This window comes from Acipenser ruthenus, chromosome 3 (genome assembly GCF_902713425.1).
Source record: "Acipenser ruthenus chromosome 3, fAciRut3.2 maternal haplotype, whole genome shotgun sequence".
NCBI lineage: Eukaryota > Metazoa > Chordata > Actinopteri > Acipenseriformes > Acipenseridae > Acipenser > Acipenser ruthenus.
The window spans coordinates 26971069-26994340 of NC_081191.1; the positions used below are offsets into that span (position 1 = coordinate 26971069).

At 37.7% G+C, this 23272-nt stretch overlaps 1 protein-coding gene across 5 annotated transcripts in view; it reads left to right on the forward strand.

Moving 5' to 3' along the window:
- The window catches only part of LOC117394763 (nuclear factor of activated T-cells, cytoplasmic 1-like), a 124595-nt gene that overhangs the window by 50332 nt on the left and 50991 nt on the right, over window positions 1–23272 (forward strand). For 4 of the 5 annotated variants that reach the window (XM_033993302.3, XM_033993304.3, XM_033993305.3 and 1 more), the window contains exons 6-8: window positions 1446–1586; window positions 15060–15115; window positions 18434–18566. In XM_033993302.3, coding sequence (XP_033849193.2) covers window positions 1446–1586; window positions 15060–15115; window positions 18434–18566 — 330 coding nt within the window. The remainder of the gene's footprint in view (window positions 1–1445; window positions 1587–15059; window positions 15116–18433; window positions 18567–23272) is intronic. The other variant, XM_059012753.1, reaches the window with a different exon arrangement.

Below are 23272 nucleotides of genomic sequence, written 5' to 3' on the forward strand. Positions count from 1 at the left end.
GTGTTGTGAGATTTTGAGTGGTTTGTCCTTTACAGGGGTAAAATACGATTTCAAAAGAGTTCTTAAATTAAGCAAACTGGGGTGTCAATTTGGATTCCCAGATACAATAACATGTAAAGAAAGAGAATCTTAGAACAACTCAATATATAGTTTCATGGCTGCTTTCACAGACCACTATTAGGTCTAATCTTGGACTACCTAATGTTACTTTAGGTAAGATAGACTAGTGTTAATCAGGGTCTGCAAAACCATTTGTATAACTGGGCCTGCTCTGTATTAGTTTATTGGTCTGCTGTTTTGAGGGGATTTATCTTCCCTATACCACAATAGCAGTGTGCAATTTTGAGTTAATTTTCCTAGACCTTCGTACAGATCAACAGTGTTGAAACTCCCCTCCCCTTATTATAATGCTGTGACAATGATGGCTGTAGTGGTGACGTCACGGGCCAGGAAGCAGTATGGACACACAGGCAAATGCGGGGCTTAAACTGCCATAGCAATATATTTATTAAAGAATAATCAAAGTAAAACAAACAAAACAGATTCTTAAACACAAAATGAAAAGGCACGTGGGCCACACAAAACCAAGATACAAATACATTGGACAAACGAATACCTTCAGCAACCGGTAGCCACCGTCTCTTTGCTTTCTTTCTCTCTCATCCAACTCTCTCCTACAGGTCCGTCTTAGCTCTTATATTATGTGGCTGGAGCTCTAATTAACCATTAATTAAACCATGATCTCATTAAGGCTCTAGCCACATTCCCACATATTTTGTCAGGGAGGAATGAATCTACCCCCCCCCCCCCCACAAATGCACACTTTTTTTTATTATTTATTTTAGGCAGTCAAAGACATTTAACATTATTAGGTAATCATTTGCTGTTAAAAAAAAAAAAAAAGGTTTCTTTACCAAAAATCTTTAATTAACATAGTGAATCATTTGCTCTTTTAGAAAGGTAAGACTATGGTAGTATAAAAAACAAACAATGATGTTTTCTAAATGTCATCCATGAACCTTCACAGGAAGTGGTGTACCTGTTTGTGTGGCTTAATGCTTAAGCAGATATATACAATAGCTGAAAGATGTTCTGAAATAATTACTTTTAACAAATTCTCCACAATAGATCACTTTTAACTCCTTGTTAATTATTCAGTAATTATTGACAATGCTGTCCTTTTTCCAACTGATAAGTGACCTAAAGCTTTTATTTCTGTTGGTAGTTACTGAAACCAAAGCTATGGGAACTGTCAAGAGCTATCCGCTATAGTCAGCAGTAACCAGATTGATGACATTGTATTGCTGGTGCTTTGTTCTTGACAGACTGAACAATGGATGTATACTGTATGTCAAAAATGCTTGGAGGTTAAAGAACTATGGGAAATCCGTTACTCTTTAACCTCCAAAAAAAAGGATATGAATATTTGTTTTCCTTCCACATAGCTCAGAGATCTGCCCAGGAACTGCCGCTGGTAGAGAATCAGAGCATGGACAGCTTCCCCGTGACCGGAGGGAAGAAGATGGTGTTAAGTGGACACAACTTCCTTCCTGACTCAAAGGTCGTCTTTGTGGAGAAGGCCCCAGGTAAGAGCAAGTGTCTGATCTGACAGCAGGCTGAGTCCTTCAAAAGCACAAGCCTTCTTTTCTCCCTGCTGTCAAAATATTGCTCAGTGTGCCAGCAAACCACATGTGGTGCACATTAAGGCTCTATATTTTTAACCAAATGTATTTACATTTGCAGAAGTTTCCATTGCCTGCTCTTTGACAGTTGCCACAAGTAGAGGAATGAATCACAAACAGAGCATGTGCAGGTCCTCTCGTTTGTTGTGATTTGTTCCCCCCTGGATGGGAAAGAGAAGTGACTGCTCCAAGATGTTGTTATTAAAAGTTTACAAATAGTGATTTCCTTGATTAGCAGTAGAAACTTAAACAAATTACGAAAACAACAGCAAAGTATGTAAACACATGTGATTGCTTTCAGAGCTCTGCCTTCCTCTTCAGGAAACGGAAGCTAATAAATCTTTCCACCTGTGACATTTATGGTTTTTGGAAGGCAATTAGAACAGGACGAGCCAATTAGAATATTTTATATGTGTGTGTGTGTGTGTTTTTTGGGGTGCAGAGGATCCTATGTATAATGAATTCTGAAAAACAAATGTGTAACTGATTTTAAAATACAATTACATTTATGAAATTGATGGTGTGATGGTATCATTGCACAATACGGGTTTAAAAACTCCACATTACACTGCTTGTCACTGTTCACCTTGTCAAATACTGTATTTAATACATTCTAAAACCTTTTGTTTTGTGGAACTTTAAATAAATAAATTGCACACTTGTAGGGTGGCAATCATTCCGGCACTCTATGTCAAAATGAAGATGTTTATTGCAGTACACAAAGGGTTAAAATGTTTTCAGAAATACCAACACAAACCATATTGACAACGACTTCTTGACGAAATGTTTGTTTAGTTTGTTTTTGCGTACTACAGTTACTGTGTATCGTATGATTGAAAGTTTAGTTATGGATGATATACAGATAAAAAGCACTGTGAAATAGCGGTAAAGAACAACCAAGCATTGGAAAACCATGGGGAAATGTTTGATATTATCATGTGTTTTTTGTATTGTAAGCATGTGTGAGGAAAAGCTTGCTGAACTTGTCCTGCTAAAGCTTTGCCTTCAAATAGCTTTGTGAGGATCTCACTCAGTGGGTAACTTATCCAAAGCTTTTGCTCAAGTTTGCGTGGAAACTGTAAAGGATCAATTTTAAGAGGAATAAAACAACTGTAATATTATCAAACAAGCAAAAATATCTTAGTTGTAGGAAAGATCAGTTACCATAATGTTCCCAGTAGTTTATTTCTATCTCTGTACAATTAGTTTTATTATTATTAAATACTAAAAAGAAACTAGTAAAATGTTTCACGAAGAAGAAATGTTTGTCAAAGAATTATACTAGTTTCTTTTTATTATGACTCCAAAATGACAGCGTTGTAAATGTGCCTTTGCACTTGCTTAAATAGGGCCCTAAGCTAACTACTTATAGTCAGTAGAAACACCTTTTTAGCTTGAGTGTCATTTTCAATGCTCTGCTAGGAAAATGGATATTACAACCTTAGTTCTGAGTTGTTTAGAGCATTCTAACGCCACAGGTCACCCTAGGCCCTATCACATTTCATTCGAGTCTCCAGTAGTAGTGGCAGGTTTTAGGGCCCTGAGGCAGGGCTGGCTGAGCTCTGTTGTTTTGGAAGAGGGTTTCCCTGAAGCTGGCTCAGTCCCCGGATTCCACAGCAAGCCGTCCATGGAAGCACCCCCTCCCCTCCACCCCCTTCTTCCAATCTGTCTTCTGAGAAGCAGCACTCTGACATTCTGACTGATTAACCCTCAACATCAGTGAGTTTCAGAGAGTCTGCAATAGACTCTCCTCTGTTCACATTAATGCGCGGAGAGCCAATCTGTGTTAACAGACTCTGACTGAAGGGAATCCTCCAGAGAACGGCCACTTCAGCTTCTCAGTTAGCCAGCTAGCAAACCTGATTAGCTGAGCGAGAGGAAAGCATCATGCATTAAGGAACCTGGTATTGATATTTCATATTCATGTTTGTGTTTATGTTATGGCTGTTGCTGGAAGATGTACCGACTGTGAAAGCACTAAGTCTGCTTGTCGGCATCCATTAGCCTATAAAAAGGCTACTGACACTTTAACCCCTAAACTGCTGCTGTCAAAGCTGGATGGATTTTTAGAGTGATAGAGAAGCAATGCATAGATAGAATGGTAAAGCAGGTAGATAGATGAGAAAATGTAATAGAAAATAGATAGCGCCCCGTGAAATTATTTTCATTTTTTATAATTTTTCATTTTATTTTTCACAAATTTAATTTTATTTCATTTTTCACAAATTCTGTTTTATTACAGATACACATTAATAAAACAACTCAAATAGATGTATATCAATAACAGTATAGTGTACATCATGTTTTAACTACTTTTTATTAAACTTTTTTTAACAGCTTTTTTTTAACATTTTGACAAACAGACCGCTCACAGAAAAAGTATTTAGTTACCATAATTTCTCATTAGCGGCAGTGACGGTAACATACAGTCCCCCACTCTTTATTCAACTGCCTAGTTACAGTAAATACTGCCCATGCCCTCTATAAAAATACAATAAGATAAAATAAAAATATATATATATTTACACTGCCCTACTATTGTGGGGCTGTCATGATAAATTACACATACAGCAAGCTACCCATTAAAAAAACAATAGGAACTGTATTTCAATCCCATTGCACTGAAGCAGGGCTCCAGTATACAAGCTTGGGGTTTCTCAGTATTTAAACACTAAACAAAGCAGATTCATTCATTCAAATCCATTCAAAACCAAAACACCAGTGCAAAGTTTGCTCCACTTGAAATAAAACAAAGAATTAGCATACTAATACAAAACATAAGCAAACAAGTCATATTTTCCCCAAAAGGAATAAACAGCTAATGCTTAATGGCGGTATCTTTCGACTCCCATTCCAGCCGACATTTGCAAAATCTGCACATCATTATTTTGTCGCTTTCAGTTGCATACATCCCCTCATGCTCAAATTCTTTGTAGCGTTGTTTAATGTTATGCACTGTTTAGGCATTTTAGAAACAAATGTCTCTTCTCTTCCATCACAATTTTAATTCCCAAATGACTCGCTCCAAATTATACATCTGCGCAAGTGCTAGTCAGAGCTTCCGTTTCCCTTCAGACCGTGTCTATGGTAACAGCTGAGCCTTGACAACTTGACAACAATTTAAAAATGTAATTCTGTTTGCTTTATAATGATTTTTCATTTTATTTTGTTTTTTATTTGCATTTCATTTTATTGCGTGCTATTTCGTATTTGTGAAAAACACAGGGCTCTAAAAATAGAGCTTGTTAGATAGATGTTGATAGAGTGTATAGCAGACCAACCAGGAGGAAAGCTCTTCTCTATAAGGATGTGTACACTACCGTCAGAGAGTAGTTCTGTATACTTAATTATTTTTTTTTTAAATTCACTAACTTTAGCTTAAAGTGAATTTATGTTGCATTTTTGTTTTGTAACATTGTGTTTTTTTATTATTATTTTGAGGGGGCTATACTATTGCAAAAGTGAATAAACAAACAAACAAAAAAAGATTTTTCTTTGGGAGTTTTATGTCATGAATCTGGAATTCTATTACTTTGGAAAGTGCATGAATAAGACCTGTAAAAAGCCTGCTCTCTGCATAATAGTGGAAAAAGATATTGTGTGTTACTGGATTACTTTACTATTCCACTGTTCTAAGGTTAAGCTGTTGATTCATTTTCCAAGATGTATTCCAATAAACACCTTCCAGAATTTTTTTTTTTAAAGTAACAGCAGGCGTGCCTTGCATTCCAATGAGATGTAGAGGTCTCTGAAAAAAATGGTCTCTTTACTTTGCAGAGCATACAGTAGTGCCCATATGTATTGACACCTCCATTAATGTCAATGTTACTATATTGCCCTGATGTTGATTTTGATTAAATGTTAAAACAATGAGGAAGAAACATCAAGGTTCTTAGTCCCTGAATCCAATCCAACTGAGCATTTTGGGTTCAAAGTGAAAAGGGTGGTGAAAAGAAGACACGTATAAAACAGTTGAAACAAATCTGTTGTGAAGTGTCAAAATATCCAACAAAATACCAAACGTCAATAAAGATACAAAAAATGTGTGTTACTTAAAATGAAGACCTTTCTTTTCTAAATAATATTGTATTTGTTCTAGTAGTATAAATGATCTTTGATAGTTATGTCATTAACTACAAACAGTACATCAAAGAGAGATTATCTGAACACATATGGCAGTGGAGTGACCACTGTATGCTGTACCATGGGTTTTCATACATAAGTATGTTTAAAAGTTAAGCATTAATAAGCTGTAGTTTAGTAGCTTTTCACTATATTGAAATAATATAGGCCCGATTCTCATAGCTTTTTACTCTTCCAGGATGGAAATAAATAGTGAAGTTCATAACCTGTGTCAAAAATAATTCAAAACCAAACCGTTGCATATACAGTTAATTCTGTTTGGTAAAAGTAGCAAGTAGCAGATGTCTCACCTAATCCAACCTTAAACGGCTGCACAGAGGGTTCATTGTGCTTTGCTTTCTTGCAATTGAGGCCACGACTTCCATGTTACAGGACTGCTTGGTTATGTGCACCAGGAACAAAACAATATATTAGGCAATATAACAGTGCTCTCCCCCACCTTGGCACACTCATTGTTTTCTACATGGGCATGTATGCACAATGCCTCTGAGAGTGGATTGTGTGTGGGTGGGTGTGTTGGGGAAGCCTCTGTGTGACTCAGACAACAGGGAATTCCCTTATGACCGGGACAGTTTTACATCTGGACTGATTGGACAGCTGCCTTAGACTCTTAAGGAGCAGTCTGTACAGTACTGTGCTTGTATCCACAGTAAATACTTTGACAATGCATAGCATAATGTGCACAACTTTTCAGTCATTGTTTCAGGGCAGTTTTAGTTCAGTATCATCAAGAATTTTGTTTCCTTAAACTCTAGCAACAATTACATGAAGCAGACGTAGACCAAGTTGAGACTAGGATGAATTTTCTTGGCGGGATGTGGTGTCTCCTATAAGATCCAGATTTAATTTGAAAGATTTATTTATTTATTATTTATTTCTTAGCAGACGCCCTTATCCAGGGCGACTTACAATTGTTACAAGATATCACATTATACATTATTTCACATTATACAGATATCACATTATTTTACATACAATTACCCATTTATACAGTTGGGTTTTTACTGATAATGATAAGATTCTGATAATGAGTGTGTGCCAGGAACCTATTTATATATATATATATATATATATATATATATATATATATATATATATATATATATATATATATATATATATATTATTATTTATTTTTTAGCAGATGCCCTTATCCAGGGCGACTTACAATTGTTACAAGATATCACATTATTTTTTACATACAATTACCAATTTATACAGTTGGGTTTTTACTGGAGCAATCTAGGTAAAGTACCTTGCTCAAGGGTACAACAGCAGTGTCCCCCCACCTGGGATTGAACCCACGACCTCCGGTCAAGAGTCCAGAGCCCTAACCACTACTCCACACTGCTGCCCTATATATATAAGGGGGGAAAATCATCTTTTCTGTAATAATTCACACATGATTTACTATTTCATGAATAAGCTTTTCCATTTACAAACCAGACAAACCTGTATACTTCATGAAAGTAATTTTTGTGAAGTACTGCAGGGATGAAACTCGTGCTCAATAAAGGCTCGGGATTTAGTGAGTATCTATAAAACACTGCTCACCTTGCAAACCATGACCCACGACCAGATAAAAACACTCACGCCTGCAGGCCAACAGGTTTTGGACTCATAAATGAATATCCTGTTTTTGGAACAGCAGCTTAATGTAAGCGTATGAGATGATGAATTCAATCTGGCTGTCCAGAATAAATGTTTGGTTATGGTTAACAGTAAATCAAATGGATAATCTAGGGGTGTGTGGATTAGATTAATGGGAAATATAATAGTTGTGAGCAGGTGAACGGGTGATGGCTTTGTCATTCTAGTTTTCTAGTGAAGGCACAAACTACTCCAGGAAACTGCTTTTCTTATTTAAATCTAACAGAATGTATATGTCATGATTCATTATCAGGAGATACTTTTTTACATCCTTGTAAAGAAAATAATTGCAAGTCTGTCTTTTAAAAAAAAAAAAAAAAAAAAAAAGAGCACAGCTGGAAGACATCAGTTGGATTTTGAACGTGCTTGCACTGATGTTCCCACAGTTTTAAAACCCTCCATCTATTTAAGCATGCAACGTTGGTACTATATTAAATGCAGTAAACACCCAAGTGTAGAAAAATTATATATCACAGTCAACCACTTCTGGTACAGATCTTTTCCTTATGGATTTCTATGAGACTGCCTCACTATTTGTATAACATACCCTGTACCACAGCTCCCTGATGTTTGCCCTATCCCCAATAGTTTCTACATCATACAGCAATTAAAAGCATACGTGGCTGTTTAATTTCCTTTAGTTGCATACAGTATGAGAAATGCCAGAATTGTATTTTTTCAGCGACCCACAGGTGGCCATTATCTGAGCACGCATGTCTGTAGCTACTTTATGTTATGTCTATGAGGATAATTATTTGCATTAAGAGAGGTAGGAGAAATGGTGTTCATCTGTTTGAAGCTGGACAGCTGCCAAGGCTGGGGGAGTTGCCTAGTTTTTAGAATTATAGAAGCATTCAGCAGATGTTACTGAGAGCCAACAGAACATTTTGTGGTTGTCAGTCCTCAGGCATACCCTGACATGAATCGCACACGTGGCAGGATCCCAATTCATGTGGATACTGGAAGATTTCCTTTCTTTCTTTCTTTCTTTCTTTCTTTCTTTCTTTCTTTCTTTCTCCGGCATGGTACTTTTCCTGACCTGGGGAGCCAAACAATTTGTTCCATTGCATTTCTTAGTTTCGACTGCATAAAAAATTTGGGGAAACATGTTTACCCCAGGAGGGTTGACGTAGTGGTCTAAGGTTTCCCTCTTGGAGTGTTTCCCAGTGCGGAGGCGGCGAGATTCCCTCTTGGTTCTCCAGACGTAATTTGAGGAATCATCCACTCTTTGTCTCTGCCACATAACAGCCTGAGCTCCAAACAGTGTGTCACTGCCTTTTAATGAGTTGTCTGCTTTCCTAGCTTTTTCTTTTCTTTCAGCACAGATCTGTGATGTCTCGGGAGGCTTTTACAGACCCTGTTGTGTTGCTACTAGTGAAAGACTAAATATGTTTATTCAAAGCTGTTTTAAACTGGTTACCATCTGTGTATTTCACTGGCAATTACAGATCTGGGCTGTCAAAAAAGAATGCCTTATCGTTTCCACTCTTGTTTATAAAAGGTTTAGATATCCTCAGATTGTCAAATAACGATTTACTTGTACATTGATTCAAAAGATTTATTGGAGCAATACAACTCAATTATGCCTGGGGAAGCAGGAAAAACACTACTTAAATCATATTGTTGTCAAACAGGGGGTCTTTACAATTTTGACATTATAAACATAATTGATAATGTTGAGTTTGTACACAAGTAAAATGCTGTCTGCTTTTTGTTCAGCAGATAGACAGCATCACTGCCATTTGAGACCAGGAATATCTCTTTTTTTTTACTGACAATCTATAGGAAAGACCATATTCACCACCATAACCTACAGCTAGTCTCAAACTGCTTCAGATACAAAAAGACTTCTGCATGTTATAACTTACTTCAGACAGTACTAATGAGCCACAGCCATACAAGTGCAGCAGTTTATGGTGATTGAATAAACAGAGCAAAATAAAAAAAGGGTTATTCATTGATATGCTTCATAAAATAATAAAGAAAATGCAACGTGAGTTCAAACAAAAAAAAATACATTTTTATTTGCTATTTGTAGGCTGTGTGCTATGGCAAGTGTTGAAGTAGACATAAAAAAAAACATGTTAACACAATGTGGGCAAGTACATTTTAATAAGGTTTCAATGAGAATGACAAGGGGCTGATGCATAATTTAAAAAGGCAGCATTGTTAAAAGAGCAAAGAGGAAGAACATGCAATATGTAATTGTTCTGTAATGCAAAGCACAGTCCACACATCTTTATTGTTGTTGGTTTTATTACAGTTATTTATGGCTGTTCAAGCTCTACAGCAATGACCAAAGGTTTTGCATTACCTAGAATTTTTGGATTGAGACATTAGTTAAAAGAGAAAAAAACACCTATATGAACATTATTTAGACATTTTACTTAACATCATGTAATCAAAGAAACTACAAAATGATATTGCAAAAGTCTACTGGAAGCCATAATAGTAGTACAGTATTTCATGTTAGATTTCTAAATGTCACATTTTCCAATTCTTGTCAGTTTTTTGATAAGAATATGGAAAACTACAAAGCGGTATGCATTTCAACATGTTACGTAACATTAACCAGGTAACCAGCGACAGAGGCAGATAGATAAGTTCCTGCTTCTAGTAATTGTAACTAACTACATTTGGTGACATTGTAAGGTGGTGTTTGAATTGGCTGAGTTAGTGTGTGATTAGTACCAGGTGAGTGGCCAAATTGATTAGCAGTTGATTTTGCTATTTGATTGGTTTCCACACAGTTTAGTTGGTTCTTTTGCCAAGCAGGTAACATTTAATCAAGCAGCTTATTTCGGCGCCAGCAAGAAGCGCCAGCAAACTGAAGAACCTCAACAAAAGAGCCGGGAGTCTAGCTGTGGGAGTCCAGCGAGGGGAGGCCTGCGCTGAGACACTGGCCGAATAGATCCGAACCTAACAGCGCTCTGGAAGAAGCCATCTTCTAGTCAGGTCTGTATCCTCTACCCCACTGCTCCTACTGTGCCTTTTGTCTTGCTTGTCCTGCTATGACTGTCTCTCACATCCCTGTTCTGTCCTCCCGTCCTCGTCCTCTGCCCTCCCTCCGCTGCTGCTCCTCCAACCCCTCTAACCTAATTTCTCTGCCTCTCCCCCCCTCCCGCACACTCTCTGGTGCACTCTGGAACTGTCACTCTTCTGCTAACAAAGCTGATTTCATATCTGCCTTTGCCTCCCACCTCTCGCTCGATTTCCTTGCTCTCATTGAAACCTGGCTGTCCCCTGATAACACTGTTACTCCTGCTGCCCTGTCCTCTCTCTACGTCCTGTCCCATACCCCGCGTCTCACTGGACAGGGAGGTGGGACGGGTCTTCTCCTCTCTCCCTCCTTACTCTTTTCTGTCCCCTCCGATCTCACCTCCCTCTCTGTCAGTACCTTTGAATTTCATGCAGTCCAACTAACCTCTCCCTGTCAACTCCTGCTCATTGTTCTGTACCACCCCCCTGGGCCTCTCACTCACTTTCTGGATGAACTCGACTATCTACTCTCCTCCCTCCCCTCTCTGTCTACCCCGACTGTCCTGTTGGGTGACTTCAACATCCATCTCTCCAACCCCAGCCACTCTGCTGGATTCCTCCCTCTCCTTCACTCCTTCAACTTCTGTCTCTCTCCGTCCCCTCCTACCCACAAAGCTGGCCGTCAACTGGACCTCACCTTCTCCAGGGCCTGCTGCCCGTCCACCCTCTCTGTCACCCCCCTGGACCTCTCTGATCACTATTTCATCTCTTTTTCTCTGTCTCTCCCCACTCTCCCTGCTCCTCCCACCCCCACTGTCACCTCTCGTCATAACCTCCAATCTCTCTCCCCCTCTGTCCTTGCCTCGACTGCTCTCTCTCACCTCCCTCCTATCGACTCCTTTTCACAACTCTCCGTAGACTCTGCTACCTCCACCCTCTTCTCCTCCCTCACCTCCTCCCTCGACTCCCTCTGTCCCCTCACCTCCCGACCTGCTCGCCCCTCCCCTCCCCATCCCTGGCTCTCCTCTGCGCTCCGCTCGGCAAGAATCACACTGCGATCTGCTGAAAAGAAATGGAAGAGAACCAAACTCCCTGCTGCCCTAGACCTTTACCGCACTCTCCTCCTTCTCCTCTACTCTCTCCTCTGCTAAATGTGCTTATTTCCAATCTGTAATCGAAGCTTCCACTAACAACCCACGTAAACTATTCTCTACCTTCTCCTCCCTCCTAAACCCTCCCCCCCTCTTCCTCCCTCCTCTATCTCCCCTGACGACTTTGCCTCCTTCTTCTCTTCTAAAATCTCAGATATCCGCAAACTCTTTAACACCTCTCCCTCCCCCGCACCCCCTCCTGCTCCAACCCCTACACCCACTACATCCCCTACTAACTCGCCCTCCTTCTCCACCTTCTTGCCACTCTCAGACTCTGACCTCTCCTCCCAGACTCTGACCTCCTTTTCTTTCCCTCCTCCTCCCCCTCCTCTGATCTCTCTATCTCTGTTCCTCTGGAATCTACCACACTCTCTCCCTCTTCCTCCGCTAAGAACCTTGGAGTCACCCTGGACCCCTGCCTCTCTTATTCCCAGCACATCTCCACTCTGGCACGCACTTGCCGATTCTTCCTGAGCAACATACAAAGAATCCAACCCTTCCTCACCAACTATGCTACCCAGCTCCTGGTCCAGGCCCTGGTACTCTCCCGCCTAGACTACTGCAACTCCCTCCTGGCTGGCCTCCCTGCGTCCGCCACCCGTCCGCTCCAGCTCATCCAGAACTCTGCTGCCCGCCTGGTGTTCTCTCTGCCTCCTTTCGCCCACGCTACTCCACTACTCCGCTCGCTCCACTGGCCCCCAATCACCGCTCGCATCCAGTTCAAGACTCTTGTACTAGCCTACAGATGCCTTGACCAGACTGCACCCAGCTACCTCCAGACCCTCATCTCTCCCTACACCCCCACTCGACCTCTCCGCTCCGCCTGCACTAGAAGACTGGCTCTACCTCCGCTACGCTCCCCTGCCTCCCGAGCCCGCTCCTTCTCCACCCTTGCTCCGCAGTTGTGGAACGACCTTCCTACAGATGTCAGGACTGCCCAGTCCCTGACCACATTCCGGCGCCTCCTTAAGACTCACCTCTTCAAACAGCACCTGTAGAACTCCTCTGTTGTATCCTGGGACACTATCACCCTTCATTTAAATGTTCTTTATTTTGCTCTTATCTGCCCCCTATTTTACTGCATTTAATCCTGTACTTCAGAATATTGTAATCTGCCAAGTGTTTAACCTGTAGTATTTTGTACTTAATCATATCCTGATGTAACTATCACTATTATCTGCTGTATTATTGAATTGTGGTTTGTCACACTTGAACAAAAATTATTGTATTTCTTGCTCTTATTGTATTACTTGTATTGTAACACTTGAATGTATTTGCTTGTGATTGTAAATCGCCCTGGATAAGGGTGTCTGCTAAGAAATAAATAATAATAATAATAATTATTCAGAAGGTTTCATTCGACTTTATGAAGAAAAATGGGTTAATTCTATAGGGTGATACAAAACTTTTGGCCACAGCTGTAGTTTAACTTCTTAAAAATTTGTGGTAGGCACTGCCCTGTCAAGTAATGGTTAGATTATTGAGATGCTGGGTTTGAACCCTAGCTTAGCCACAAACTAACTGCCTGGCCTTAGCTAGGTTATTTCTTCAGAAAGCTGTCCAGTTGGGTACAAGCACCAGCAACAAAATCATAGTTATCAGTCAAATCCCCCAAAAGTTGGTTTAAAATATAAGGTTATAGGAGAACCTCTGTGTATTAGGGACTATGAGCATTGGTAGGGTGACTGTCGTTATAGTCCGTGCACACATGCTTGCCGTTATATACTGCTTTACTGTTAATATATAAGTTATAAACTAGAATGGTTTCTAATCATAACAAAAACTTTACATTTTGCCACATTCAAAAGAGGGAAAAGGTTTGTGAAGGGAGTACTGTTAAGGGGTTGAGGTACTGTACGTACCTGATTGTGATGCCACTGGATATCAAAGGAATGCCAAATTGATTTTCACCATATCGTAAAGTATGGTAGCTGTTCAGTACGGTATGGTTGATGTCATAAATGGTGCTCCGAGTGGCTGAAAGATCCTCAGTGCCAAATCTTTGTTTAAGTTTGCAAGTTTAAACAATGTATGAAGATGTATTTATTTTTTTTGCCTGCTCCCACCCCTTGATATTTTTGTCAGATGTCCTGCATCTGAGAATGCCAGCCTACCCCTTTGATAAGCAATGGACTGATGTGTTAATCCCTAATCTGTACACTTTGTATAATCTGAAACTTTGCTTAAACATATGATTTAAAAATGTGTGATTGGCAAATGCCCTTGCCTTGATGCTGTTAAACCCCAAGTCCCCCTCACCCTACTGGGTGGAAAGATTTATTGAGTATGGTACAGTGTTTCAGGTATCAAGGGGGCTTGTGAAATACAGGAAATGCACTGTCAGTGTGTCCTGTTCATATTTACAGAAATAGCCTTTGTGTACAGAGGGATTAGAGAGTAAGTAGTTTAGCAGATTGTGGGGACAGGTAGGAACTAGGAGCTAGCAATGAAAAGACTTGAACTTTCTTCAGAGCTTTAAAATAAATTGTAGTACTAAAAAAAAAAAGAATTGACAAACGTTTCGACAAGAATTCAATGTCTTTCTTGTTATAAAGTCTGAATTCATTGCTGTTGTTAAAGTAAAAAAAAAACATATTTGTGTAAAATTCTGAAAGTTTAAGTTCAGAAACTCATGTGGGTGATGTTCTAAACTTATTAATGTGTAGGTGCATTCTGAGAGTGAGATTTTATGAAAGCAAGTCTGGGAAGTGTATCCTGGTAAAACTAGTTATAAAATATGCCTGTGGGAAGTGCTTTTATGATAAGGTCAGCAGTAATATTGTCATGATACAATACATACAAAAACACTTCTTGTTTAGTAAAATACATACTAATACAGGAAGACGTGTGAATAAGCACTAGGAAACGTCCCTTGCATACAGGAATTGAACAATCTGAGAATGCTCAATGCTATCGCTGCAATAAATGTTTGAACAAAATCCTGATTGTGTTGATATTTCTTATATGCACATCATGGGTGCCAAGTCAACAAAATGTTATTTTATAAAGATCACAATGCTAGTGGTAGGACTGACATTAACATAAATCGAACAGGAGGGAGCATGGTGACCTGTGATTTATCACCCACAAAGTTAAATAGCAAAGTTAAAATAAAAGTATTTAATTTGATAACACTTTAATAATGGGATATCGTCATGAACCAGAATGTTTAATACTAGTTCTGTCTGTTAGTTTGTTAAATTAACATCCCTTTTTTAGGCAGCAAACTGGTTTGAGTGAGACAAAAGGATTTGCTATACGATAATCCCTTTGTAGATACAGCTACTGTAGCGGATCTGCTGTAACTTTAGTCAATAATTAGTACAAACTTAAAAATGAATATAATACCTCAGCTAATGCCTTACATCGCATTACTATTATTATTATTATTATTATTATTATTATTATTATTATTATTATTATTATTTATTTCATTTTATTTTATTTTTTTAAGATGGCCACCACATATGGGAGATGGACGCAAAAGTTGACAAGGACTCAATCAAATCTGTAAGTAGAAGCTAAGATTAATGTACAACAGGATAAATTACAACAACTTACTCACTGGGGTTAGCTAGGGGAGGGTGGGGGAGTGAAGAAAATGGTTTAGTTCGTAACAGTTAGACACTTATGTTCTGCAACTAAAGTGCATCTTTCCTCCGACTTCAATGTCAGGAGTTCACATCTAGTCAAAGGACTTGAACTTGTGATAAAAATTTGATGTGTGTCTGGATCCCAGTCACTAGGGCCTTGGGGGTCGTCCTCCTTTTGTTATGGGTAGGTCGGTTTGGAACACTGCTAACACCGACAGGCTGCGGTCGTCAGAAGCACTGCCGCTGCTGCGGCCCTGCCTTGCTAGCACGTGCATCTCCTGACCTTGCAGAATACCCTGCACTGGAGATACTGCGGCCTAATTAAAAGTCAACCATGAAGAATGGTTAAGTTATTCTGTAGAAGGACGTTGCTATTTGTCTGCTGTATCCTGCTCTACAGAGTCCAAAGAATTTTCTAATTCAGATAATATCCTTAATATCAGTAGAAATTATTTTTATGTATTGCATGAAAGTAGGAGTGTGACAAGTTAACTGCATATTCTACTCTCCTTAAGGTGTAATTGTTCACTTTTTTTAATGCACACAAAAATGTAATCTATTATCTTTACCAGCAATCTATGAGTGAAAATATAAAACGCTCATCGCACAACTAGTAACTGACAGCCCCTTTGTAATTAACATCAGACTATGGAATGGAGTGATTAATTGTGTATCAATTAACTGTGCTATACAAACAAAGGCTGTAGCTTCTTTAAGTCCACCAAATGGAATGATGAATAAATGTTAAGTACTGTAGTTGGTATGAATTTATGTTCTCCCTATCTCAAAAAAAATTAGCCTTTTAACACACTAGTTACCAGTATCACTGTTACTAGTTGTGGAATTAAAATTTTGCTTGCTGCTCGGCAACTACAAATGTTCAATAAAATAAGGAACATCTGATGGCTAACTTATGTTTTGATAGCAAAACTATGATTCTGTTAGTTACAAAGTTCTTGCTCTCAGCCAGATCTACTAGCCCATTACACAACAAGTGAGAGTACATTGGTAGTACACAGCTCATGCTGATAACAAGTGATTATAGCTTTTCTTACCGTGATTATCACTCTGAATTTTGTTAGTCACTGCCCAGTTAATATAAAGCATGACCATCATCTTTGGCAGACGGATATATTTCCAGAGCTATGTGTGTGTATTTTGGCACATCATTTAAGCAAAACTTTTACTGTTACACATAAGTAGCATCTCATTGATAAAACTAGTACCTGCAATCTCTCTGAAAAAAAGATTATTTATTTTTATTCTTTAATCATTTATTATTTTTACTGTATGCCATTTAAATGTAATCATGCATTTAATTCCAATAAAGCAAGGGGGTGTACATTGTTTTTATATAAAAGAGGATAATGTCAGAGTGCCTGTGCCAAAACCTGTTTTTATTTAATCCGTATTTAAAAAAAAAAAAAAAGAAATTAAAAAAAGTCTCCCAAAGCAAAAGCCTTCCAAGCCTGCATTCAATATCAATTTTTTTTACTGTGCATAGAGACCTTTAAAAGCCCTCTGTGAGAAATTAGAACAAATATGTTTTAGATCATCTACAAATTGGCCTTTATTTTTTCTCTATTGACGGTTATTATTTTCAGCAGCAGGGTCTCTGCTCTCTGTTGCCTGTATGTGCCAATTATGAATATAAATCTCTTTCCAATCTTTTTTTTTAACTCAAATGTTTAACTACGTGTGTCATCATTAGATGCAATACAGTGTTTCCTCGACACCTTGCTTCTTATCCATCGCTGAACAGACAGTATTTGAATAGACTGATGTCTGTACATACAGGGATGGGCTGATAGTATGGAATTGTGTGGGCAACACGCTCACACACTGCCAGAAAATAACCTGTTTTCCTTCCACCCAAAATCCCAGCTTTCCAACGCAATTGTAGAAGTGCTTAGCTTCTAATAAAATCTATTAGTACATACTGGGAAATAATGATCCCTTCTTGGGCCACCCAAGCTGGGGCACAGAGACATTTTGGAAACAAGCTAGTAAGTTCAAAGGCCTAGGTATCTTGTTGCCACTGGCCAGCTTTTCTCCAAATATGATCTTGTTTTTTGGTATCATTGTTGCAGAGTAGTACATTCTGTGAAACAAAAAAATCTGAATGTGAACCTTAAATAAAGTATAGCTTGACATTATTTTGATATAAACAGTTCACATTCCTGTCAAAAATGGTTATTCTGACCTCGGGTTAAACAAAATAAAACACAGAAACTAAACCAACACTATGGAAAGTCTTCACAGACACCTTCTCTACTGAACAAAAATAGAAATAACCAGAAACAATAAAAGGAAACCACTATCGGGTGTTAACACAGTTGATTTGTCTTGTGCTGCACTTCAATTCACGCTACTCCAATTCAGTAAAGAAAATGAGAAATCAAGAAAAAAGGAAAACTTTTTATAACATTATTATATAATTATATTGAATATTGTATATTAATTATAATAATTCATATAGAAAATACAATACATATTATATCAATCATTTGAAATAATGTAATGAACATTAAAAATGGAATGAATAATGTAAATAACTACTATAAATACTATATTCACCCATTAACTTTTTTCAATTCATAAAAAGAACTTCAAACTACTATATTAGAGAGTGAGATTATTATTCTATAATATATAATAATACAATTAATCTCAGACTTGATTAACAATTTCTTTAAGTTGTTGTATTACTGTCATATGAATATTTTATAATGATGTAGAGCTTGCCTGTTTTTTTTTTTTTGGGGGGGGGGGGGGGGGGTTGTAATTATGTTTAGCAAAAAATAAAATCTTTAATTTGATTTATAACACATAATAATTTTGTTTTAGACATAACGAGTTATATAGTTTAGATATTATAAACACATTCAATTATACATACCGGTATATGCAGGGTCACTATAAAGTCAATTGGCCATGTTGCACAGGTGGAAAAAAACATTTCCTGCCACAGAGTTTTTAAAGTTGGATGGGATGCTTGGACCTTATACGGTAGCTGCCATCTGAAAGTGTTATTTGTAGAACACAGAATTTTTACAGTGACAAACAAAACTGTCAGCTGAGTTATAATCATCTTAATCAGATAGATAGATAGTTTGTATATCAAATTGTGTATCTATCAGTGTTTTCCCTATAAATCTCTAAACACTATGCCTTCATATAGACCATTGCTACTGTCTTGTCCTTACTCAGTGAGTATGTATGTTTCTTGTTATAGACTTCATTAGTGGTTGAGATCCCCCTGTACCGAAATCAGAGGATAACCAGTCCCATCCAGGTGAATTTTTATGTCTGCAATGGAAAGAGGAAGAGAAGCCAGTGCCAGCACTTCACCTACCTGCCAGCTAATGGTAACCTTACCTTTCGATCCTGCTACAGCACTTAGACTTTGTTTTTGGTTTCTTTATTCATCATCAATGTCCTGTTTTGAACCATTGACTTTGTTTCTCCATCATCTTTTTAAAGCATACCAAACAATTTAGTTGGGATAACAGGACAATTAACTGTTGCATTTTAAATGCTTGTTTTGTACACGTGCCAATTTGCTTTTGTCTTCAAACCTGCTTAGTCACATTTGTAAATTTGAAAGGGGGTGGATATGCATTCTTAGAACTGTGTTTCTAACTCTTCAACATAAAAAGCAGAGCATAACCTGTATCTGTGTAAGCGTATTTCCCAAAACATTTACCCAAAACAGTTATCTAAATCTCACTGCTTTAATCGTACGCTTTTGTCAATATATTCTTCACCCATTCATCTCTGCATGGGCGTGGAAAACCAATGTGGTTGTAAAGCCTTTTGTGTTGTAGTATTGTCTCTACCACCTGCTAGGTGTGTTATTTATAGATTGCTCGATTTTTTTTTTAATAGATATTTTAAAAAGAGAGAGAATTTGAACTCTCCTAGTTATGGAAGTGAACTTGGAAAGCAAACCAAATTCCATTAAATTTCTTTCAAAACACAATTTCCAATGTAAGTATGCAATTCCATATTGTACATGACCTACATTTGCCTTTATACAATGAGCAGCACTGTGACAGTTTCCACAAGCTGCAAGAGAAGGTTTTGGTGATTGACATTTGTCCCTGGGTGTGCTAATATAAATACCTGCAAGTATCCTGTCATATCCTGCAGTGTGGATCCTATTATTTAACACATTGCTTGTTTCAGCCTGAAACTATATACAGACACCTATTATTATCATCCTTACCACTTGGGCTTTCCAGCTTGCACTAAAGATGATTGTTTTTAATACTACAGTTGCTTTAATCCATAAAAGACAGGCTGAATATATTTATCTTGTACCTCCCTGTGATAGCTGAGCTTTTTGGAATCCCAAACCCGAGGCTAGGATTTGGAAGATTTGCAAGCAATGAATTTGCAAGGAGTGACTTTATCTACCTGTATGTCTAGAGCTAGCTTTAACAGTAAGGCGGAAATAACAGCACCTTGTATGGTCGCCCCAGCCATAGCAGTAACTGTCTGGGTTTGAATTAGAGGTGTGCAAAAAAACGGAATAGTGTACCTCTTTAAAATATAAGTGGATTTTTAAATAACACCCAAGGGATTATTCTATGGAAACTGAATAACTAATTAAATAGCTCTACTTTTGACTGACAGCCCTCAGACTCAACAACAGAGCACATTTGAATCAAAATGATGAAGGTGAAGCAGACAGATGTTCAACAGTGTGTAATTTATATTAATTACAAAAGTCATTAATGATCGTATTGATGTTTTTAGAAGCAGGAATTAATTCAGAAATCAAACAGTTAAACTTAAGGGCTGTCCAAGGTTTTTACTCCCCCTGGCTATTAACAGCACTAGAAAACCACTACATTGAAATAAATACTGTTTAAAAGGGTTTACAGGAAAATCCCTAAACTTCTCCCAAATGTTTTGTTTGGTTTCCATGCGGTTTAGAAACTCCAGATTCTCTCTCATTGTCGTGAGAATGTGACAGAGCACGCACAGACCACGCACAATCCACAACATGGTACGCCTGAAAGGGATGGATAAATCGCCTTCTAACAAGCAGTGCAAATTGACTAAACAGTATGTTTTATTTGCATGGCAACAAGTTTGAAAAGTCTTACCTTCACGAGACTTAGGTAGTGACAATCTCGTTTGTAACCTTGTGCATAACTAAAGTCTGTACCAAGCAATTATTTGTTAAGATCTGCTGAAAGTAGCCCTGACAAGTTTATTCGTTCAAATTGAAAAAACTATAAATAATAATGAGCATATTAGAGGCCTATTCACTCACATTCAGTATGTTTTTTTTTATGTGACACCATTTATTCAACGGTTCAAAGTATTGCCATTTGCAGATAACTCCTAAAATGATAGTGCTTTGTAATATAGTAATATAGTAATATAGCAAAATTATAGCAATACGACAAAATGCCTTAGCAGTACGACAAAATGCCATTCATGTTACACTACTTCTTAAGTGGCATCCATCATGGGCACCTACAAAGAACAAAAAAAAAAAAAAAGTCATGTTTGTACTCCAAAATATATTAAATTAGCATAGCTGGGAATTCATGGCAGTGGTCTCCAATATTATCACTGGGGGCTTCCGACCAAGCTTGAGCGACCGTGTATAGAGTTGAAGTAAAATCTCTTAAACCTAATTTATAGGGCAAGATTTGTTTCACAAGAACAGGGCAAATATGGGGCTTAATTTCAGCTTGCTACAAACTTACAGAACAAAAGTTACAAAAAAATGTCTGGGTGAATTTACATCTACTAAGGAATTTGGATGTCCAAATAACAAAAAAAATATAATAACATTTTACTAGCAAAAGCCTTGCACTGTCCTTGTGGATTTCGGATTCAGCTATTGTAGATTTACTACCAGTATTTAGAAAATGTACTCTACTAAATATTTTGAATGGAAAATGTGTATATCATTAACATACATGCTGTATTTATACAGGAAACCTTCTATATATGATATATATATATATATATATATATATATGTATAATATGTATATAAACATATATGCAGTCAAAACATGTTTAGAAAATAATACATGGATAGTGCAAAGTGTTCTCTTATGGAATGTTGGTATTTTTTTGGTATTTATGCAATGCTATGTCTTGGTTTTTGATTTGTTTCTCTCACTTCATTACTTACTTCATTACTTTACTTTTTTGGTGGCCAAATAAGGCAGGCTTCACTTGATTCTTGTAAACCAGTTTAAGAAAGCTGCTCAATATCAGTAGTTGCACAAGGCCAAATTGGAACACTGAGAATTTCTCTCCATAAAAGAGAACCCAAATTGCATGAAAGGTATTACCAAAATAGCAAGCCAAAAAAGGTGAGACTTGCATGCAAACCAAGCGTTTGTGAACCGCCAAATGCATCAATTATTTGGACTTTACCACGATTTTGATACAGGATTGTGATTGCCCTCATTTCAACAGATGAAGGTGTTTCCTTTCTAGAGAGAGAATAACCTGAATGCTTACAATACCTGGCTCCTGTGAAGCCAGTCCATGACATTGAACCTTGCACGGGAACCCGTGAAGTTATCTGTGTGGTCCAGTGGTTAAAGAAAAGGTTCACACACCCTAGTCTCTGTAAGTCGCCTTGGATAAAGGCGTCTGCTAAATAAAACAAAATAATAAATAACCCAGCCCATCTCCCTGCTTACCTCTAGGGTAACAATGAGAAAAGAGAATATGAAGTGGTATTCTAAAATGGAAAACTAAAGGGCTTGCTCTTTATTTTATGATTCAATAATTTCCATATTAAGCGAAATCATAGGCATTTAACCGTACATGTACTTTACTTTTCTGTGTAAGGAGCCTTCACTAATTCACCGCCCTCAATATTTCACATTGTTGTATGTGTAAATCAGATAGCAAAATAATGATGGAGCACTGTATTGTTAAAAACGTCTCATAGCTAAGACTATAATGCATTTAGACTCCCACTGTAGACTTCCTATCTACTACTTACTCAAACACAAACACAGCTATCTTCTGAAGATTCCACAGTTCTGACAGTTTCTACTTAAGATGCTATCGTTTTACAATGAAAGCCCACGCTTTGGAAAAAGCAAAACGCCAAAAGCAACAAAAACTTGAGAGATAACTGCATTGCCCATACTAACTATTCAATCTGGATAGCAAAGTACCCCTTTTGGGAATTGTGGGATAGAAGTATAATCTGTTGCTCTTGTCAGATGTCATGCACTGATATTTGTAAACTCATTAAACATATCCTAAGATTTACTTTCTAGTACATATACTTTATTCTTGTCAAGTAAACACTTTTTTTCTAAAGAAACCTGTCCATACCAGTCTTAACCCTACCGATGCAGGTAAAAGCAAAGTTATTTGGAACAAAGGTGAATAGGAAGGAGCAACAGTACATGGTAGATTCAGTTGTTATTTCCTTGGCACTATTTAATCAAAGTAATGTATTTTGGGGATTCAATCAGCCGCTTACTGGTGAGAATGGTATAAAAGTCATGGAATGTTTTAAATGTAAAAACAACAACTGAATGTTAAAACATAATGCAGTTTTGATGCCGTTTTCCAAATGTACTGTTAATTGTATCATTTTGAAAGTAAAACAGTTACCTATTATTGTGTGATTGACAAAGATGTGTATTTCAACTTTTCTTTTCATTGAAATTAGTTTCCTGTTTCAGATAATTAATACATAAAAATGTTATATAAATATTTGAAAAACAAAAGCAACACTGTGTTTCCAAATGTTTATAGTTCCTGGTGCAGAGAAGTCATTTTTAATAGATAAAGTCTCTGTTCTAATGAATACCAGTTCAGTCTCCTGTGAGCAAAGTATGCCTGACTACTGGTCGGGAGGAGATTTGCAGCTCAGATTCCTTCTCTCTCCTTCTAACATCCATATGTGGATTTGTGGTTTGTAATGTCGGTAAGTCATGGGTTAATGTCATGGGACTGTTAAGTGTATGTAGCATCTGCCCACATGGAGGTGAATAACTTCCTAGTGCTGTTCCTTAACTGCTCATGGTACATGACCAAGGTGATAAATCTTTACCAAGTAAGGTCTTTAT